The 20,518-nt window shown below is 44.2% G+C and overlaps 1 protein-coding gene across 1 annotated transcript in view; it reads right to left on the bottom strand.

The window, feature by feature from the left end:
* Positions 1-20,518, bottom strand: part of LZTR1 (leucine zipper like post translational regulator 1) — a 38,266-nt gene that overhangs the window by 1,537 nt on the left and 16,211 nt on the right. Inside the window, exons 10-19 of the mRNA XM_075115215.1 lie at positions 14,007-14,117; positions 13,086-13,178; positions 12,059-12,154; positions 10,799-10,982; positions 8,435-8,604; positions 6,392-6,548; positions 4,806-4,932; positions 3,577-3,726; positions 3,263-3,368; positions 2,121-2,201 (exon numbers count right to left, since the gene is read on the bottom strand). Coding sequence (XP_074971316.1) covers positions 2,121-2,201; positions 3,263-3,368; positions 3,577-3,726; positions 4,806-4,932; positions 6,392-6,548; positions 8,435-8,604; positions 10,799-10,982; positions 12,059-12,154; positions 13,086-13,178; positions 14,007-14,117 — 1,275 coding nt within the window. The remainder of the gene's footprint in view (positions 1-2,120; positions 2,202-3,262; positions 3,369-3,576; positions 3,727-4,805; positions 4,933-6,391; positions 6,549-8,434; positions 8,605-10,798; positions 10,983-12,058; positions 12,155-13,085; positions 13,179-14,006; positions 14,118-20,518) is intronic.

Raw genomic sequence — 20,518 nt, 5'->3', positions numbered from 1 at the left:
TACATGCCCAGCCTGGAAGGCAGACTCTGCCTAAAAGCCTGCCCACTTATCCAACCTGCATTAACTGATGTAATAAAAGATACCACCTCACTTGAAGAAGCTCGACTGTGATAAAGAATAAAGATGTCCCGAGCATCTCTTGAAACCCAGGAAGGAAACGGCTGAGCAGGCTTTCAGAAAGAGCTCAGGACAAGTAATTTCCCCAAAATAAGGGCCTGCGAGGACTGGGAGGGAAAGAGACCCCCTTAGCACCAGGGGGAGTCCTGCCCCTGCACCGAGGCACGCACTGCGGAGGAACAGATCAGGGTGTCAGTACAAACACTTCAGAACAGCAGTTTTATTAGGGCTTTTGCACAATACTGACACACAAGAGCCTAAAATCATGTTGCCCAAACTAGCAAACCTCTGGGACCAGCTCTTCAATCAGTGTTCTTACTGTGGGGACAACTTAACAGTCGGAATCGATAACAGCGTTAATCAAGCTGGAAGAACAGGAGATCCCAACAGCCATACACCCGGCCTGCCTAAGCCTTGACAACCCACCAGGCTTGCGCAGCTACAACAAATTACCCTTCAGAGCCTGTGGCTTGCCAGGGAGCAGAGCAGCAAGCATTCGTGCCCAGCCACACATAGAGTCACCCAGCACCAGGCCAAAAATCACACACTGAAGCCTCTCAGGCCAAAGAAAAACATTGCATAATTAAGATTTCTTCCTGCACATCTGCTCGACAGTCTTCCAGCCACATTTTCACGAAAACTGTTCTAACAGTCAACAGCTTAAATATAAAACATTTCCACATACTCTGGTTAGTGGAGTATAATTGAGTAATGCCCTTCAGTTCAAATCTCTTTTTCTGAAATGTCGCAACGTTCGTTTCCCCCCAGTATGTTCTGGTGAGAATCGTGCCAACCTGTTTGTCTTCCTGTGGCCTCCACTGGGAAGGTGAGACCATGAGATTCCAGCTCTCAGGGACTGTAACGCATTGACCCCAAGCCCCAGGAAACGTCCCAACCACCAGGCCATCCCATCACCCGTGGTGGGACCATTCTCCATCCCCCGCTGAAGCTGGGCCACTCTGCAGGACTTGTGAGGCCAGGAGAAAACACACTGAGGATGAAGGCAGGGCTCTACTCTTGTGCTAGGGACTCTCCACTGACAGTGCAATTCCTGGGTGCTGGCTCCACTCTCAAAGCTTTTTATGCATTTTCAGGTATTTCTTAATGCAAAATGCATTACACTTAGGGAACTTCGGCATTTAATAAAGAGCCTGAATACCTCCCTCTGTCTCATCTCTAGATACAAACTGGAGTGAGCGGTCCCTTCCTTCCCCATGGACAGTGGCACGAGGATTGTGAGATTAAATATACAGAAGAGAGAGAGCTACCTGAATACTAACTAGGGAATTATTATCAGTAAGTTCATAGCATCCATAAATCCCAATTCCTATGATTTATCTATCAATTCCAACAGTTCTAATAGTTGTGCAACAAACTGGTGACATGCTGGGCAACTCTCATGGAGGGATCGTATCTCATAGGAACGTCTAAATGACAATACCCTTCTACTCTGAGTGAGGACAGGAATATCACATCAGGCTCTTGACCTTTCCTATCACTAATGGATCATTCCACGTATCAAAACATGGGAACTAGAGAAAGCCTAGCCAGGGCACAGTAATTTGCCCTTCAAGCACATGACAATATAACATCTATGACAGAGAATACGTCAAGAGAAATATGAACAGCACACTCATAACTGCCAGTGAAAGAGAGATTTGTGCCCTCAATACATAACAAGCTTATGTTGCTATATACACGAGAACCCCACGATGGCATGGCACAAAATTAACAGCTGGAACAAGTGGAAATGGAAGCAGTTCTGTGTAACTTCTGTTTTGGAAGGTCTTCACACTTCCAGACCAGGCTGTTCTAGTCTGTTGTTTGTTTTTAGTGGGAAAAGTACACCTAGTGACTGGTCAGTGAGTGTCAGTGATACGCGGCCAGCTCCCAGGTGTCTCACATGAGAAAGAATGAAATGGATTCCTATATTAATGTGTCTTTAACCAACGCAGTGACAGGGGACAGCAGCTCTCAAAAGCCCCAGAAAAGATGCAACCAACCTTGGTGAACTGGTGAACGATGATGTGCAGGCAGTGCCTCTTCATGTCCAGGGCCTGGGTCTTGTCAGCTGCCTCTAAAATCTAGAGCAAAAGCAATGATGTGATCTTCCGCCTGCTCAGATGTACGGGGCACAAACACTGCTCTGACTCAGAGGAGGTAATTCCTCTGAGCTAGGGACGCAGCTCCATTTGTGATTACAAACCTGAATCTGTTCTGAACTATTCAAAATAAGCCTTTGATTTAAAATGCCTGGAGTCCTCAGGACATCATCAGTAGGAACCTGCAGATCTGTTTCAGTACCAGGTTTCCTGAAGCACCCCAGTGAGAGTGGCACGGGCAAGAGCCAAAAGCAGTTAATGCTGGAATTCATTCTGCTCGTGTTGCAGTGGGTTCGTTCTGTCCAGCTAGTAGACAGCTTTGTAGGCTTTCTTATCACAGCATATTGTTTGTTAGCTTAAACTTCATTGCCAGATCCTGCCAGCATTACTGGTAAAACAAGACTAACGTCACCGGCACATCACCATTTGCCCTGGTACAAATGTGTACCGAAAAAGGGTTTGGAGCTGAGTGCTGAGCACATGGTACATCTTAAAAAGCCCTTTAGAAACACTGGGCTGCAATGGGGGATGAGGAACAAGAGGAACATCCTGTTGGCCAGTTGAGCAATATCTGCTAAACACTTCATAGAATCATGAAGGTTGGAAAAGACCTCTAGGATCACCAAGTCCAACCCCCAACCCAACACCCCCAGGCCTCCTAAACCATGTCCCCAAGTGTCACATCTACACGTTTTTTGAACACGCCCAGGGACGGTGACTCCCCCACCTCTCTGGGCAGCCTCTTCCAATACCTAACCACTCTGTCAGTGAAGACATTTTCCCTAATATCCAACCTAAACCTGCCCTGATGCAGCTTGAGACCATTTCCTCTCGCCCTAACTTCAGCACAGGGACACAAAATGCAGGTAAGGAAACAAAGCCGCTGAAGGCCGTGCTCCTGCGTACGCGTTAACCACGCAGGGCTGCTGTCATTAGAAGGGTTTGTGCAGTCTCAGCGGATGTCAGTCTGGAAGCGACTCAGTGAACCTGGCACTGGGGGTACCCCCTTGACTAGGCCCTTCGGCTTTCCTGGGGACAATTACCTGGAGTACGTTCTCCACTGTGACATTCATTTCTAGATTCTGTTTACAATAGGCTTGCAGTCTGTTGTTGGAGAAGCCGTAATAGTAAGGTGCGGCAAAGAGGTAGCTGTTAGTCTCATCAAGGAAAAGAACATAAAGCAAAGGTAACAGCACTGATTGTAAACACAAATCAATGACAGAAGTTCAAATGCAGTGCCTGTTAATGCAACCCCGACAAACAACCCTCCCAGGCTGTGCCTGGCAATCTGCAGCAAAAGGAAGGTGAGCTGGTGTACGTGCACTTTAGACAGATACTTCATTAGATCTAAGGATACAGGGAGTCTTCAGGAGGCATGTTCACTTCTCCATAATAAATGTATCTAAGCATAGATTCAAACGCTTGCTTGCTGGGAACCATTTCGCCTATAGAAATATTCACTTGCCCATCTTCAGGCATGAAGGAACGGAACATGGCTTCAAAGTAACTGGAAAAGGATATAAAACCGATGGAATACATTCTGCAGACAGATGGTTTGACCCAGTATTGTTCAAAGGCTGCTGTTACGCACTACAGCTTCCAAAGAAGCAAATTCAGGTGACGTCCTGTGCAAACACACTGCTAAACTGTTGTTTCATACATGTCTGCCTGTGAGAGAACTGCAGATATAATCCCCCTAATTTCCATCATCACCACCTGAAATTTGTCTCTTTTTCTTGAAAATTAGGACACATGGTGCTTTGATTTTTGTCTAATTTGCATAAGACCCAGCAGAGAGCTTAAAGCATGAATTTCCTTGGTATCTACAGGCTGCCAATCATGCAGGGTTGTTTTAAGAGCTGTGAAATGCTTCTGGTAAAGTACCACGGTAACTAATACTGAATATTATTATTGGGACTGGAAAAAAATTGTGATGGTTTTGAAAAAGAACACAATGGGAACACAGTGACTTGCAGAACATTGAGGTGCGGGCACACAGAACACAAGCGAGGGACAAACCCACTTTACCCACGCGCTGAGGGAGAAGAGCACCCATCTCCAGAAGGGTGAACTTGCCTCTGCAACAAGATACAGGAACAACCTGGTCTCTATTATGCACCACTTTTTGTTATGCTTATTCATACCCAGTCTTCAATATCAGCAAGGGAGAGAGAGATTCAAGTTTCACATGATTCAAAACGGATGCTCACCACCTGTCAGAAGACTTTCTGACCTCAGCGGACATCTGTTGCTTTCTACTTCACTGAAACCACCTCACACTTTACACCCTTTTTCCCCTCCTGTGATTTTACAGATTCTTTGTCTTGCAGTGCAGCTTCTTACACATACCCAGAGAATCACTACAGTTTTAATTTCCTCCTATCTTTCCCTGCTGGGCATCAAATTGAAAAAATATTTAATCACTGTTGCTTAAAGGCTTATTACACTCATTGAGCAAAGCTGCATCTCATGCGGATAAGAAGCTCCTCCTCGTCTTCTAAGAAAGAGCAAGCTGACCCACAGACTGCACAGCGCTGAACTTTACACGTACAGTGTTTGTTATAGTTTTAGTAAACAGCGACTCACCTGGAGCGGGCCGCCAGGATTGCTTTATGGGCTGGCCGTGGGTGGCCATCTAACAGGAGGGTGATATCACAGAATTCAGTCCCAGCTCCTTCTAGGTAAGCCTTCATGTCCTGAATTAAAGATGTTCCTGAAAGTTAACATAATGAAACAGGTAAAGACATGACAGTTCCAGGTGACCTGGTACTATCAAACTAATATATGGGCAAGGCAGAGCTCCAGCCCCTCCTTCCTTTGGGACCCTTGGGGTGAGTGGGAGGCAAGCCCTTCCTCATAATCCTGGAGCAAAATGAGCTTCATCCTTCCCCATCACAATCCATTACCTCCTGCCCATCTCAGAAACAAACCTGGCAGCTCTGCTTTCAAGCTGCTGACAGCAAACACCGGCAGTGGCCACATCGAAAGCTGTTCTCTATAGATAAAGAAATCTGATTTTTCTCCACCCTTTTCTTCTCATTTCCAACTGCCAGGAATATAAAATTTTGTCTCTTGATGGAAAAGCTTTCCCCAATCCTCAGTAAAGGCTTCTTTTATCCAACATTTTAATTAACCTTTGAAAATACATAGAGCGTATTCAAGTCTGAATCAAATTCACTCATGTTTTCAAAGTTCATCTTTCAATTTTTTGATGTTTGGGCCTCTCGCACTGCCCCAGCTATGCCACCTTCCCGGGCAGTGTGCCTCTCTCCTCCCTGGGACAAATGCCAGCCAAAGGCCTTCTACTTGACCTTCCAGGACCGGCTTCCCCACCTTTTTCACCAGTCCCCAGTTCTTTTTGTGCAGTATTCCAGATCAATACTGGCAATGCCTCGGAATTTTGTGGCCTCGGCAAATTTCAATATTACATTCCTTTTTTTGTGTGTGTTGGGATGATAAAATCTTGAACAAGGCTAGTCCCAAATCAGTCCTTGATGAATTCTGCAATAGAATTGTAGATCAAACCTTCTCCTTCCAGCACAGTCACAGAATGAAAACTACAGACATGACCATTAGTACAGGATATTCATCTTCTCAAAGTCTTCTCCTCCCTATCTCCTCTTCCTTTCTTCCAGAAACTTTTCTTTGTCTTGGTTAATTTTCCATGGTCTTTTCCCTCTCCCTCTCTCTCCCCATCTCTCTCACAATAAGGTCTACCTTGTCAGCACTGGCTTACTCACAGGATTTTCTCCCTTAACCTTGCTCCTTCTTCAGTGAAAACCTACGAGCAGACCAATGCTCCCATCCAGCTTTGTTACCTTCTAGTCCGCTTAAACAGAATGTCCACTGCCTCTTCTTCGAATCATTCTTTACACCCTTCCTTCTGCCTCTTCGCTGTCTGAACAGAACCAGGATATTTTATTGCAAGAACACCACTATATTTAACATGACCTCTTCTCGTGTATTTTGTTGGGGTAATGTTCTGACTGCAGGTCACTGGAAGAGGAACCGGCACGCCCTGTCTTAGTCTGGGAAACAGCCTAAGCACAGTTATACCAACTGGAGAATCCGTGGTCTGCAGTGGTCTACTTCCTAGGCTATTTCCTAGACTAAACAAACCACTAGCAAAGCCAAACCAGCACAACTAATAACTTTATAAAGCATAAAGTTACCGATGTCAAGCGGCTGATCAGAATGTGTTCGAACAGGAGGTTGCTGTTTTCTCCGTACAATTTCCACTATGAGGGATGAAGAAAGATGCTCAAACTCCTTCATCATTATTACCTGATTAAAATGTGATTCCTTCACCACAAAGTTCAGGCAATGTTCCTTAAAAAAAACCAAACAGAATATTAATAAAAAATTACAATTTGCTGAATAAAGTCATCCTACAGCATCACATAAATGTTACCATGTTGCATGTGTAAACAACCACCCTTTTCTTATGACCCTCCACATGGATCCTGCAGCTGGAACTATCAATGATCTCCTTACTAAGTGACCATTGAGGCTCCTACTTGAACAGGAAATTCAGGACAATTCTAAGCATCTAGAAAAATCTGACTAAGAAATAATAACAAGGAAAGCATTAATTGTCTCCCATCCAGCTGCTCTGAAGACTTCTAAAATAGGGATCTCGAGAGACGCTGAAAACCTCACGGAGCTAACTAGGATTGGTTGCTATCTCACGGTAATTCTTTATACAATCAGATACCAAAAGTTAATTAGAAGGGTGAAGAGATCTTAACTCTTAACACTATACATTAAGGGTACAAATAGTTTGGAGGATTTCCTTGTGTGGGTTTTGCCTTAACCTTTTCTGTAAAGGCTGCACAGTCTGACAGAGGTCTTGTAGGTTCTTGTATGACAAACCTGCTAGAAAAATAAATGCGGTGGAGAGGGGACAAATGAACCAGACCTAACACTGAACAGTGAAAGGGACAAAAAACAGCACTCCATTTGCCAGTGTGAACCAAGGCTTTCCCTTAGAACACTTTCATAAGCAAAAAACCATAATCTATACTGGCTCACCATAAGGTGAGCACAAAATTCACCCAATGAATAATTACTACTGTCCATTTTCTGCCAAGTTATTTCACCTGGGATCCACAGGGATCTGTCCAGGACCCATCTGTAAAACGTTTTCAACAATGACTAGGACACCAGAAAGAGCAGCCTTCTGCAGATGGCACCCACCCACGAGGACTAACACGCACTTGAGAAGACAGTATGCCAACTCAGGGTGATCCTGACCAAATGGACTTGTGAGGAAGGGCTCCATCCCCCTGCTGGTAGCGAAGGCAGGTGGAGGTAGCTGGCTGATCTGAAATTATTGGCACCAGATCCACCAATGCTGAGATACTTGCTTGAGCTTCTGGGCAGCTAATGGCATCATGGTCCTACGCACCAAAGACTGTGCCAGCATTTATAACCTTGCTGCTGACCCTGCTGCTGTCTTCCTGGATGCCTTTCTTTTGCCCAAATCCAGTGCATAAAGAGTGCCTGAAGAAGTGCTGGTGCATACTGGTTTGTCTAACCCCACTCTGCTTGCACCCATCAGCTACAGGGCCAACTGATGTGCACAGGCTGCTCAAACAGGCATTGCATGATCTTGGACTTGGGCGGAGGAGCTTTTTCTCTGCAGCTTTAAGCAGAGTCGGCTCTGGCCAGTGTTGGTGGGAACCTGACCATCACAGCAAATCACGGTCTGAAGCCTAGGGGTATCAACTCTGTCATGACTTTCAGCAAACACCTAAAAGCCCATGTCCCACTACACAGAGATGAAGAATAGCAGACACATTTCGTTTTTCAGTAGAGCGTTTTTCAGATCAAAGGCATGAGAAGAGAATTCAGTTTTTCATCAGACCAGGTAAAAGAACGTGTTTGCACTCTCTGTATAAAACAGTGGGACCAGAAAATGCACTGGTTCCATCTTGCAGCAGTGAGAGTGAACTCAGGAAAAGCCAAAGGCAGTCTGCCCTTTTTACATCCTACGGGGCAGAAAAAAACCTACATAATATTAATGAGCAACTGACATGGCTCATGCTGACAAACGGACAATCCACTCTAACGTAACCCCAGCAACTATAATTATCGGAAAGAACTGAATTTGCAAAAGCTGATAGCTTTTGCTATAGCTTTTGCAAAGCATTAATTACATCGATTTTGGTTTTTTTAATTTCTTATCAGTTACTTTGTATGCAAAATGTGATTACCTTTAGCTGATCCAGCTGAAGCTTGTTAGCATTTTCACACACAATGAGCACATTCTGCAGATCTACGGATGCTTCGATATATTGAAGGCAGAGCTGTTCCAGTCGAGAGAGCTTGAAGTTTAAGGCCAGCTTGTATACGTCCATAATAAGTAACACATCCTGCACATGACCTGAAATTACAAGAGATAAAAATGATGGAGAGCTTGCAGAACAAAAAGAGAAGCTTTTCTCAAAGTATTTTTTACATCAACTTGAGGTTTTGGAATGGCAGAATGGGCGATTGGAGTGTTTTTATAGAGAAAAAAAATTCCATTGCTGGTTAGACAAAATCTGAATTGATACTAAGAAAGGAGCTTCAAAACTGAGGCATGAAAGATCCATCCCAAAAGATCTTTTGGACAAAGATCATGTGACAATCTGGATCACAATTTTTTAAGACCCTCAAAAGAAAGTGAAGTCTCTAACAACACTGACAAGCTCCAAAGCTAGCAGCCCGATTTTCTGAAGTGCTCAGCGGCTAACAGCTCTGCTGAAGTCCTTGGGTTTTATGCAGTATTAGCAACCAGCTCGCTGATTTTGCCAGACCCTTATGAAGGCACCCAGTGCCTGCGTATGTGTACAGACCTGAGGCTAGTCTAGGAGAGAGGGCTAAGTAAGAGAGGGGCAGTGGGGACCCTCATAGGCCACTGCAATGGGGCTACTGGGACACCAACTCAAAGAATAACCCTCCACAGGCTTTGCTTTCCTCACAGGAGGTATCGGGCCATCTGCTCTAAGTACTTTTCGACATAGAAAAGCCTTCTTGCATGTCACGTGCTTCCCCTGTGCCTAATCAGGAAAATCCCATTTGATAAGCATGCCCAATTCTATGAGCTCAGCCTCTGGATGGATCCCCCAGGTGCTGCCCTCTGAACCGAGAGAAGCAACTAGGAATACAAATGGCCAGGACAGGGCTGTCGGAGGATCCCAGCAGACAGGTAAGCACCGGGGGAACGTTTGTTGGGCTGGGGAGAAAGGCAGCAGGCTGCCTGGGAAGCCTGTAACACAGGGGAGAGTTCAGTGTGATAACCGATTCTTTGGCCTGATCCTGCTCTGTGGTGAGCACGCCGAGGATCAGGGAACCTACCGGGAGCAGGACCTGGCAATGTTGGCAGACACCAATGAGAAGGTTCCCTTGTCCCCATCAATCAGGCTTGCTCTCAGACACGCCACCTCACAAGGAAAGCCTTGAGACAACTGCATACAAATTATTATTTTCCTAAGAATTACCTTTTATAGAAAGGAAAGATCCTGGACTGAAACTGAAGCAAAGCTTGCAGCATTAGGACAGACACACCTCACTTTAAACGGCTGTGCCACGTGGCTGTGGCCTCCCCAGCCCCACCGGCTGGAGTTCCCCCTGCGTATCCAGATGGACTCCCACAGCCCAACAGACCTCGTCACTCAAACAAAGCCTGGAGTTAGATTTGCTGTGTGAGAGCTGGGAGACCTCTGGCTATCACCTCTCAGCCTCCAACTCTTTTTAACTTGGGGATCTTCAATGAATGCATTGAATGGATTTTTCCTTTCTTGAGGCATTCCTTTGGACTGGCATTTTGAAGAGATGATAAATACTGGCTAGCTCTGCCTTTCTGTGTGGGCTCAGTTTGCAATGGATCAAAACAATACCAGAAAAAGGAAATAATCCCAGAATCCCAGGTTGTGAGGGACCTCAGGGATCATCTAGTTCAGCCTTTCTAGGAACAGCAGAGTCTAAACAAGATGGCCCAGCACCCTGTCCAGACGACTCTTGAGGGTGCCCAATGTGGCCGGGTCAACCCCTTCCCTGGGGAGATTATTCCAGTGGTGACTGTCCTCAGTGTGAACAATTTCCCTCTGGTGTCCAATCAGAATCTCCCCAAGAGCAACTTGTGTCCATCCCCCTTGTCCTCTCCATGGGACTCCATGTAAAAAGGGAGTCTACATCTCCTTTGTAGCTGCCCCTTAAGTACTGGTACATTGTAATGAGGTCCCCTCTGAGCCTCCTTTTCTCAAGGCTGAAATAAGCCAACCAAGGATACGTGGTATTTCCAGGCAGGCTGCTGTAATGTTCAAAATACCATGACATTTTTGGTTGGTTGGGTGGGTTTTTTTACACCTTTTGGAAAGATCGAGAAACTGCTTTTCCTTGATGTTTGAAAAGAATTAGGAGAAAACAAAATGCTATTAGCACGCTTTGATAGAAATCTTCTATTTTTATCATCTCAGGTAAGTAATTAAGTGCTTAGAGCAGGATTGATCATCTGCAAATGCTAGATCCTGCTCTGTATCAAAAGAAGTGTTTGCTCCCCAGTTGCCAGTATTTTTCTTATCCTGCTGTCCTACCTTTGCGAGGGTATTTTATTTTATCCGTATATAGAAACTGCATGAGCACCTCGAAGGGTTGTGCCTCAGCCTCTCGGATGGGCACTTCCAGCAGCGGCTGCAGGCGGCACAACTTGACATTCCCACCAATCCCATCCTTCTGAGACGTCGCGTGCCCCTCATCATCAAGATCTTGCTTCGATTTCTGAGACAGAAAAAACACTCAACACAGGAACAAGGTTGTGTCACACACCTTATTATCAAACCAGAGGAAAGATCCTTCTCATTTACTGCACAATCTCAAGACCCAAGATCTCATTATCTTCAAGATAATAAGAAATTCTTATGCCTTAGACTTACTGTTCCATATCCTGTGACAAACACGGACCAGAACAACTATGAGCTCCTGGATGAAGCTCAAAAGCAGGACCTCAGTAAAAGGGAGGAATGAATTCCACCAAGCTCACATTTTTGCCCTCAGCAGGAACAGCATCTCTCCTTGGAGAAGGAAGATGTAAGAGCAGGTACGACAGGCCCCTGTGCCTTGCAAAGTCAGTGCTCAAAGTGCTCACAGAAGTATTTTAAGCCACTGTCACTTTCAAGTTTCACTTTGACAGCTCTTCCCTACTGTCTTTTCCAGTGAAGACGGAGGGCTGTGGGGTGGCAAAGCAATTAACTAAGGGGCAACGAGGTATCCATATGCCTTACTGCAGGTTGTGTGCCAGCACTTCCTTTAGAGCAATAAAATGGTTGCTGCTGAAAAGCTCTAAGTAGTTAAAATCAAAAGACAATGAACCATGGGCACCAGACCTTCAGCTCCAGAAAAAAATCAGGAAGTACTAAGGTAAAGGGAACAGAGCCAGCCCTGACACCTCAACGCTGCCTTCTCTCTAATCTGTCTTATCTTGCAGGCCATCCCCGATGCCACACAGCCTTTCCCTCCCCAGAGGGAGGGGTACACATACCTCCCCAGGGGTATTCCACAAGATTAGAACTTAGACAGCTACGAGAGCTCCCAAGAACCATACTGCCAAATCCAGACAACTGCATTAACCTTGGCTCCTCCATGTTATGCTCATCACCTGGCCTGATATACATCCAGTAGCTTGTGTTAATACTAATTATCCTCTTTATTTACTTGCCTGAGAGCACCTTAGCATCAGACACTACTGGTCCTACATCTGTCTCGGCAGATACTACCTTTTCCCTAACAAACTTATTTCCGAAACTGGGTAGAATAAGCATTACCTTGCCACAAGACACTTTTTCTAAAACCCTCACCTGTTTCAACCTCTCCCTAGCTTGTATAATTTTCTTTTTCAGCCACTTGCAGCGAGCTGTAACAATTGCGGTGTGCCCTCGGACTCGTTCTTCCTTCTGTCAAAGGCAAAGGAATAACGCATATTAAACTTTTACTCCCAAATCACATGGTGGTGGCATATGGCAGAAGTCTAGAAACCTGGGCTGAACTCCAGGTTACTATACATTTAGTTTAAGTTACAGTCAAAGGCACCCTTGCATCTGCTCTGCACATCCACATGAAATTCAACACCCGTCTTCCCTAAAGGCTAATGGCAAACATCATTTGGAAAGAGTCTTTGTTACGTTCACAGAGTGGAAGCTGTTGTGTAGGTTCAGTGCCACAGATATTGCTTCTTATTGTTGCAACTGATTTTGGTTTAATTTTCTCTTTTCAAAACAACAGTATGTTTGCTCTTCATAATCCACCTCATCCGTTGTTGGAGATCTGTTATCTGATCTCTGCAAAGCCTTTCTAACTTTTATTTTTGCAAAAGGAACGCAGGTAAGTTCAAATTTCTCACATTTTTCTTCAGAAAACATGTTCTTTTTAAAATTTTCTAATTGTTTTTGTTACTACAGAATCATTCCCCTGCACTGCTTATCATCCTATTTTATTTCAGTAATTAAAAGTGGCTCTTGAAATGATACATGGATCTGCAAACCGCTGACCTGCTTTTTGCAGGAGCCATTGGGACCTCAGAGTACAGAGGTTGTAATTTTCACAGTGCAACTATACAGAATGTGTGCTGATAAATTCAGGTTATGTCTCAGTGATCCACAGAGCTTCTCAGTTTAAAAGTTTCTTCTCCTCTGCACCTTTATAAATTTATCTGGATTAGTGGAACTTACTAAACCAGACAGACATCATTTTCACCAGTGACACTGCTCTTAAAACTTCGTTCACAGGACTTCTGGCACAATCAGCCTCCTCTTTGCTTTTTCCTAGCAAACATGCTGCACACGCACTAACGCCCCTGTTGGCACCTTTTCAATAACTTCTACTCACCTCTCCCAAAACAAACTCCAAGTCACTGAACTGCCTGTTTTCCCACAGCCTTCCATAATCTTCATGTAGAGTGCATTTAGGGTAACAAGAAAACTAAAAAAAAAACAAAAAAAAAAAAACAAAACCAACAAACCCACAGAAGACAGAATTCATTGCAAACAGCTATATCCAGAAGCACTGTGGTTACATATACCATCACTGGATTTTTCTTATTAACTTGACCTCAGTGTTGTATATAAAGTAGAACATAACTACCAAACTGAACACGTGCATGGGCTTCCTCCATGGTGAGGGCAATGAAGATAACCCAGACTAACAGGCAAGAAATGTCTCTCATCACTACTTGCAGATTTTGGGATTTGGTGGCTTGGAGCCTCACCTGCTCTCAGGACTTGTCTGAGGGTCCCGTGCAATAAAAACAAACTTGAGTGTAGGGGGGAGACCTGGTGTGAGTATATTGGAATTTAAAATTCCCACAGTTACTGGGGGTGGGAGTGGGGGTGCTGCAGGAAGACAAAACTTCAGTACAAAATGCTCTGACCCAGGAATGCTGAACCTGACAGGACATGAAGAGGAACAGCCAATTTTCAATTAAACATCCTGGCCAATCCTGTCTGATACGCTTCTCAATAATTTGTCACAATAAGTTGTCATGATCTCTGTTATGACTTAAAAAGGCACTGGAGACCTTGGTTGTACCAAAGTGCCTGTCCAGATGACATATCTCAAAAGATTTCGAACATATACATTAATCTTTGGCAGCTGAATCTGAAATGCAAAGCCTTCTTGCAGGAAGAATGCGAAACAAAAGCCATCAAGCTCACAGTGAGCCAAACCAGAAACTCCGCCGTGTGCGGAGATGGCGAGAAGGATTCACGCAGAATTGGTGGGGACGTCTGAGTGCATTTATCAGTGTATTACCTGGAACCTGTACATTTCTCCACTTCTAATGTTATTGTCCACTGTGCCACCAAAGATGTACATGGCATCGGAGATAACAGCTGCAGCGTGGAAGAGTCTCCCACTGGGTAACTAGGGAAAGGAAAGGACAAAATAGGTGAGGGAATAAATAAAAGCGTCTTTTTTTTTTCCTCCCGAGTAAATGGTCCCACAACAGATCAACAGTGAGAAGGGAAAATCAGTGGAGTCTGAAGCGACACAAACACTCGGATACTAACACCAACATTTATTATACTGTAGGATTGTTACCTAGTATATCTAGAACATACTTTCCAGTCACATTTAAAACCACCTATTCACTGCACCTTCTAATCAGAACGGTATATACACAGGGCTCTACACACCATGAGAGTTACAAAATACATAATTTACCAAACTCAGACTCAAAGCTAAGTTTTACATAGAAAAATAAAACACACTTCTAGAAATAAACAGATGCAAATGTGATCACTATACAAACTAAGAGCTTATTCTGAATATTGTCGGGAACTTGAAAGGTAGATGATCATCTATCCCAGCAGGATACTGAACTCCAGGCTTGTAAACACGTGCCTTCCCCACAGCTTGCTGGGGCTGCACCATCTGGCTAAGGAGCCCCTCCAGCAACGCCAGACTCTGCACAGAGCCCGAAGCTGGAGACGTTTACAGAGCTGGCGCCACGGAGTGAAGACTCTTTTCTCCATCGTGCCAGGCCAACAAAAAATAAAGCCACCCCACGCTGCACGAAGCTCCAGCTATTTATAGGGCTGAGGGATCGCACCATCCCATGCAACACACACTTCACCTCGGAATTACAAAATTGGATGATTTTTGAAGCGGGAAGGAGTCACTGCAAGTCAAAGCCACAGTGACCCTCCTGCGCGGGACAGACCCCATCATTTTCACCTTTTTATTCTGAGGTTACACAAAAGGTATCTGATCAAATTAGCATATCTCACTGAGACATCTCACATAAAGTCTTCAAGTGGTGAAGATAACTTAATTTTTTTTTCCTAGTTTGATCAGGCTTGATTTGTATTCCAGACGGCAAATCTCATTAAATCTTTGCCTACAAAATAAAAAGCCCTCCGGTATAAGAAATCTTCTCTTCTGGTACATATTTATAGACACCACTCAAGTAAACTCAGACATGAAACAAGATTGTGTTTATCTGGAGATCGGTATTTTCCAGGAAACCATGCTGACTGGCATTTTTCCTTACCACCGAATTATCCCTTTTACCACAGCATCACACAACGGTCTCATTTAGCTTGTTACTCACCAGACTTTCCCTGACTTTGTCTTTTCTTCAGACTACAGATTTTAAGGATACAATCCCCCATGCAGTAACTAGGAACTTTTTTTTTTTTTTTTTTTTGCCTCTCTCAGATGTACAAACCACAGATCTGGTCACCTTAAAATGCATGTTCAGCTGCACCAGTCTAACAAGCAATCCAGGCTCCTCTGGATAAATAAGGTACCTTCTGTCTCCAGCATACTTCATGGATATTTTATCAAAGAAACTTTAAACTTGGTGCTAATAAAGACTGTAATGTGAAGATTATGGAATAATATTGATCTATTAGTACATTCCTGCTGGGCCCCTGTTTGATACCGTTCTGAAAGAGGATGAGATTACTGTCAAATGTAATCTATTTTATATGGCCTCTATTTGTTCTTAGTAATAATCTCATCAATTAAATAAGATGCACTTACTGAAAAAATCAAACATAGTATAGTAGTTTAAAAATACATCAGTGACCTTTATCAACTGGACCTCCAACCTCATCCCAAAATATGAAGTTGGCTTGCCAAGACCTACTTCCACACTACAGGCAGGCTGATACTAGCTGTATTGTATTATCTTTCTTACAACTGACTCTCAAGCCAAAAACAACAAAAATTAACTACTCTGTCGGAGATCAAATGCAGGCCACCTGGTTTATACGTATTCAGGTCACCTTCCCTGCCTTTTTTTTCTTAAATAAATAACACTTTAGCTTCGGTTTTAATTGAAATAATTCTCAGTATTCTCTAGTAGTTGCTTTAAAAAGCAGCCATTGTATTTAACAACCATGTTTTTTTCAAACAAAAACACTTCCAGCATTTTCACAATTGGTGCCAGAAAGGAAACATGAATCATCTGAATATTTAACCAAGTAACACCATACTTGCTAGTCACATCATATTTAAATCAAATGATCTGTAAGGAATGTTATAACGATGATTTTTAGTTCATAACAGTTGGTACCAGAGTGGTCAAGGAACCAGAGCGTTGCCACTTACTAGTAACTTAAAGCAAGCAAACAACCCTCCCTCTTAAATACATGTAAAGAAATGTAAAATATGAAAGAATAGCCCAGAAAAAGGAAGGCCAAATACAGCTCATCAAAACATTGTGCAGCTGAAGGTTTCAGGTTATTTGTTTTGCTGAATCAGAATAGCAGAATTCAAGCCAGCACAACCCCTCACCCGGTGACCGCAGCCCTGCCAAGCTGGGAGGTACTGATGCCACCTTTGAGGAGAACAACACTCTGCCCTCCCAGGACCCAGGCTTTGGCCAGAGGGAAAATCTGGCCCAGTGTAAAACCAAGGGAGCTCGGTCCTCAAGAAGAAAATATTCAGGGGAGAGGGGGAAGGTTACTAGAGCTCAGGAGTATAAACAGGTGGAGAGAGACACGCTGGGCTCCATGTTCCTCACCCACCAATGCCAGACGCCAAAACCCTGCCCTATCTTGAATTCTAGCTGCTGAATATGCTCAACCCAGGTACAGTTTATATGGAACAGATATGAAATAATATCCCTGGTACTAGTCACACAGTCAAATCTGATTTGATAAAACCCCAAGAAGGTCAGTTCATGCAAAGGTGGGACCTGAGTCAAAGTCTATAATAGAGCAAACCCGTCTAAAACCTGAAAGGCCAGTATCAAGCACTACAGAGCTGCAGCCACTGGGTCACATTCCTCAGAAAGAGACAGAAAGAGCATAGAAACCCTGATTTTCAACACACAATCACTCTACTACAAATAATTGCATAGGTAGAGAAAGTTGCACCATGTTTCTTCCTGTCCAAGCTATTTGTAGTACTTGGCCTGAATCTTCCTTGCTGCAATTTAAGCATTAATCACATTAACTCTTGCCCCAGAAACTAGGCATCTCCAGCTCTTCCAGCTTTTCAGTGGGGTCACTTGCTGATTGCTCTTACAGCTTTCCTGTGAATTCTCCTGATGGTCCGCACATTTGTTCTCCATCCATCTGCACAAGTGAAGAATTATTACTAGTTGCAGTTCATTAGAACTGCCTTAGACGATGAGTGTATCACTTGTGAGTGACTCCCTGCTCATGACACTATAAGCCAAGGTCACAGTCAGGAACTCCTGCACTCAGGGGCACAAAGTCAGCGCAGGGCGAATGTGAAACCAAGCCTTTGTTTTGCAGTGTAACACATTTATCCTAAGTTCTGCCTTTTACAAGCACAGTCTAACCAACTGTCCCACATCCTGCTTGTGACACAGGAATGTGCTGGTCATCCTCATTCTAGAGTTGGCAAAGAGGCTCAAAGAAATTGTATTAATCTTCTGAGATCATAAAGAAAGACTACAGTAGAATAACAGCATGTGCACAGTCTGCAGGACATCTCTCAGCTGCCTAAAATTTTAAGGTTGTTCTGGTACTTTCTGCATTCTAAGTACGCCTGCTAGGGCTCTGAATCTGACATGGAGAAGTGCAGAACTCTGCCTAAGAGCTGCCAGGTAATGAACACACACTTCATGCTATGAATCCGTCAGTGGTTTCTTTGGACAGTTTTGGTCTGATGTCCTCTTGCCCTCTTTTCTCCTGGTGTTTCACCTTGTCAAGTTCCAAAGTGATGACGGCAGTGAGAGCACTGTCCTTTTGCAGTCCCATGAAACTCTGTTTAGACCTGGCCATGTTCTAAATTGCTAAAAGTCAGTGCTCTCTTCCTGCTCTTGCTGTTTCACTTGAAGCTAAAATCCTCAGAGTCATCCGTGTTGGTCTATCCTTTGGTCCTAACCCATGAGCTCCTGACTGGCTCACCACCCATCCCAAGGCAAAGCTTTGCATGGAGACGACCCCTTTGCCTCACCTTCCCAACCTGTCCTTCTGGTCATGTGAGCTATCTCACCATGGCCGACAGGGTCACAGCTCTGCAACTGTGCACAACCTTCTAATTCCTCCTGCCTCCTAAGCCACTTGTGTTTGTGTAGAGGTAGCTCAGATGGGCTGTTTTCACAAGGGGGGAACAAGAGCCTTCCCAATCCTGTTGTCCACCAGATGCTTCCTTCCACGCCTTCACCTCTCTTCAGATGATGGCAACCCTTCCCTGATGTACCCTAGCAAAAATATTCCATATAACAAGGTGAGAATTGCACTCAGGGTTATAGCGATGAACAGAGCCACACACCGCAGAGCCAGGCCTGTGTTAGGTATGCTTAATGATAAAGGCATACCAATATATTACCGGTAAAGTCCTCCTGGTATAATAACAACTGCTACCTAAAACCAGCACTGTGCAAACATAACTTGAGCCTGGCAGGTGAGATAATCTGTGCAAAACTGTACTCCTGATTTGCAATAACCATAATTTCAGTAAGGGTTTCTGCTGGTGCAACTCCAGACGGTCGCACGTGAATCCAAAGGGCTATCGTTCTTGTCAGTCCCTGTGCACACAAGAATGCTGAAAATCCCAGGGTAAGAGTCACTGCCGGTCCCAATGCACTTGTCAGCTCTAGACGCTATACTTATCTCCCAATCACCGTGATCTCCTTACTTTATTAGCAGTGCCTGACAAAAAGAATTTTAGATTCAGTCCTGACACCTCTGATGATCTGGGCTGGCACCCCTCTCCAAGACATACTGCCCTGCTTCATCCATTGAAGTGTTTTCCTTATTTAAGGTTAATGAGATTTGCTGAGGCTCTCTTCAACCTGGAATCTCTGCTTTCAAAAGCAGATCTCACCAGTCACCTTTGCTTCCCTTTCAGTATACCCCTCCACACTGCCAGCATGATTCAAACCATTATTTTAAAAATTCAAGTATTTCAGAAGTCCTTTTTTGTTTTCTTTTTGCATTTCTTGCACTCAAAACTCACTCCATATCCTGTCTAGACAGCAAAATTGAGTTTGTCCTGTGATGCTCATCAGGGTTCTGATTTGACTTACAAAGCTGTGCATTGATGTTGCTCCTCCCTGTGCTAGAGCGCCTAGCAATCATTCAAATAGTTGAGATTGCAGCCCAGAGCATCATCTCTGGGGCTGATTCCACATACTTAAAAATAAATGTAGTTAAACCAGTGCAAACCCCTATATACACTCATTCATTTAAATTATAACCTCACCAGGAATACGTTCAGCCTCACCTGAAGTCCTTAATAAATTAAGTTGATCAATGTAAAAGTAAAATTAAACCGAATGAATAATTTACACTCGGGGTCAATACTAGTTTTCCATATGCAATTTAGAACTCGCATGTGCAGAGTCAAGGCTTAAATGGTTCTTAGATTACAGTTTAAGCTGAAATGGCACAAGATAAATTTCAAGGAGAGAAAAAAGGAGTGGAGGAGAAAAAGTATCTACAAGGCTGGAATTTATTTCTCTCTCCTGGAATAAATTTAATTTGCATTTTTGAAGCCTTTTTCACTTCAAAGTGTTTCTTTATTTACGTCTGAGTCTGCTGTGGGTGGTTCTTTAATTGTTGTTATGCTGAAATCTAAACCAAATACATCCTGAGATTTTTTTAAACCACGTTTTGACAAGGGCAAGGAGGGAACTTTTTCTGGGGCAGATACTCTCTCAGCCACTTCTGGATGGGACACCTGGTTACAAGATTTAAAAACAACAGTGTGTAAAAGTATAGACAGGAGGCACGAGAGACTGCACACGGAGCAGGAGTCCCCCCGTGGCTGAAGCTCCAAAATATTGTGCCCGTGTATCCAGAACATTCAGAATCAGTCCAGAGAAACCACCACGGTCTCGTCTGGGGCCCATGACTGTGACTGAACAATTTAACATTTTAGTTGTGCAGTTTCCTTACGTTTTTTGCCATGACAGAGGTGCACTGCAATTAAACTTTTAGGCGCTAATTGCTTTTTGTCTGCCCTCTTCCTCCCATGGCTCTTCATGAGAAGCGGGGTTTGTTTACTGCGAGGAGGAAGAATGCAGATCATGGACAAAGACGGCAACGAGGCGATATCCGTCAGCTATTCCTACAGGCTGAGACAGACTCCCCACGTTTTGGCTTGATGAAAAAACAGGGCAGATGGATCACCACAAAGAGACAACCTGTACTTTATGTCAAAGCTGACTAACACATTTGGAAGACGATGAAGTAAAACGTTTTCTACAGCTGATAGTTACAGCACGGCGTGACGGCAGGCAACGTGCGCAGAGCTAACACGGCCGCTGCTGCTCCACCAGCAAGCCATGCGCCCCTCAAGGGCCAAGCTCTCGCTGGCCCTCTTCATGGGCCAGCTGC

Source organism: Phalacrocorax aristotelis, chromosome 21, assembly GCF_949628215.1.
Source record: "Phalacrocorax aristotelis chromosome 21, bGulAri2.1, whole genome shotgun sequence".
Taxonomy (NCBI): domain Eukaryota; kingdom Metazoa; phylum Chordata; class Aves; order Suliformes; family Phalacrocoracidae; genus Phalacrocorax; species Phalacrocorax aristotelis.
Note: the sequence above shows the minus strand (reverse complement) of the source record. Positions and strands in the feature narration are given on the sequence as shown.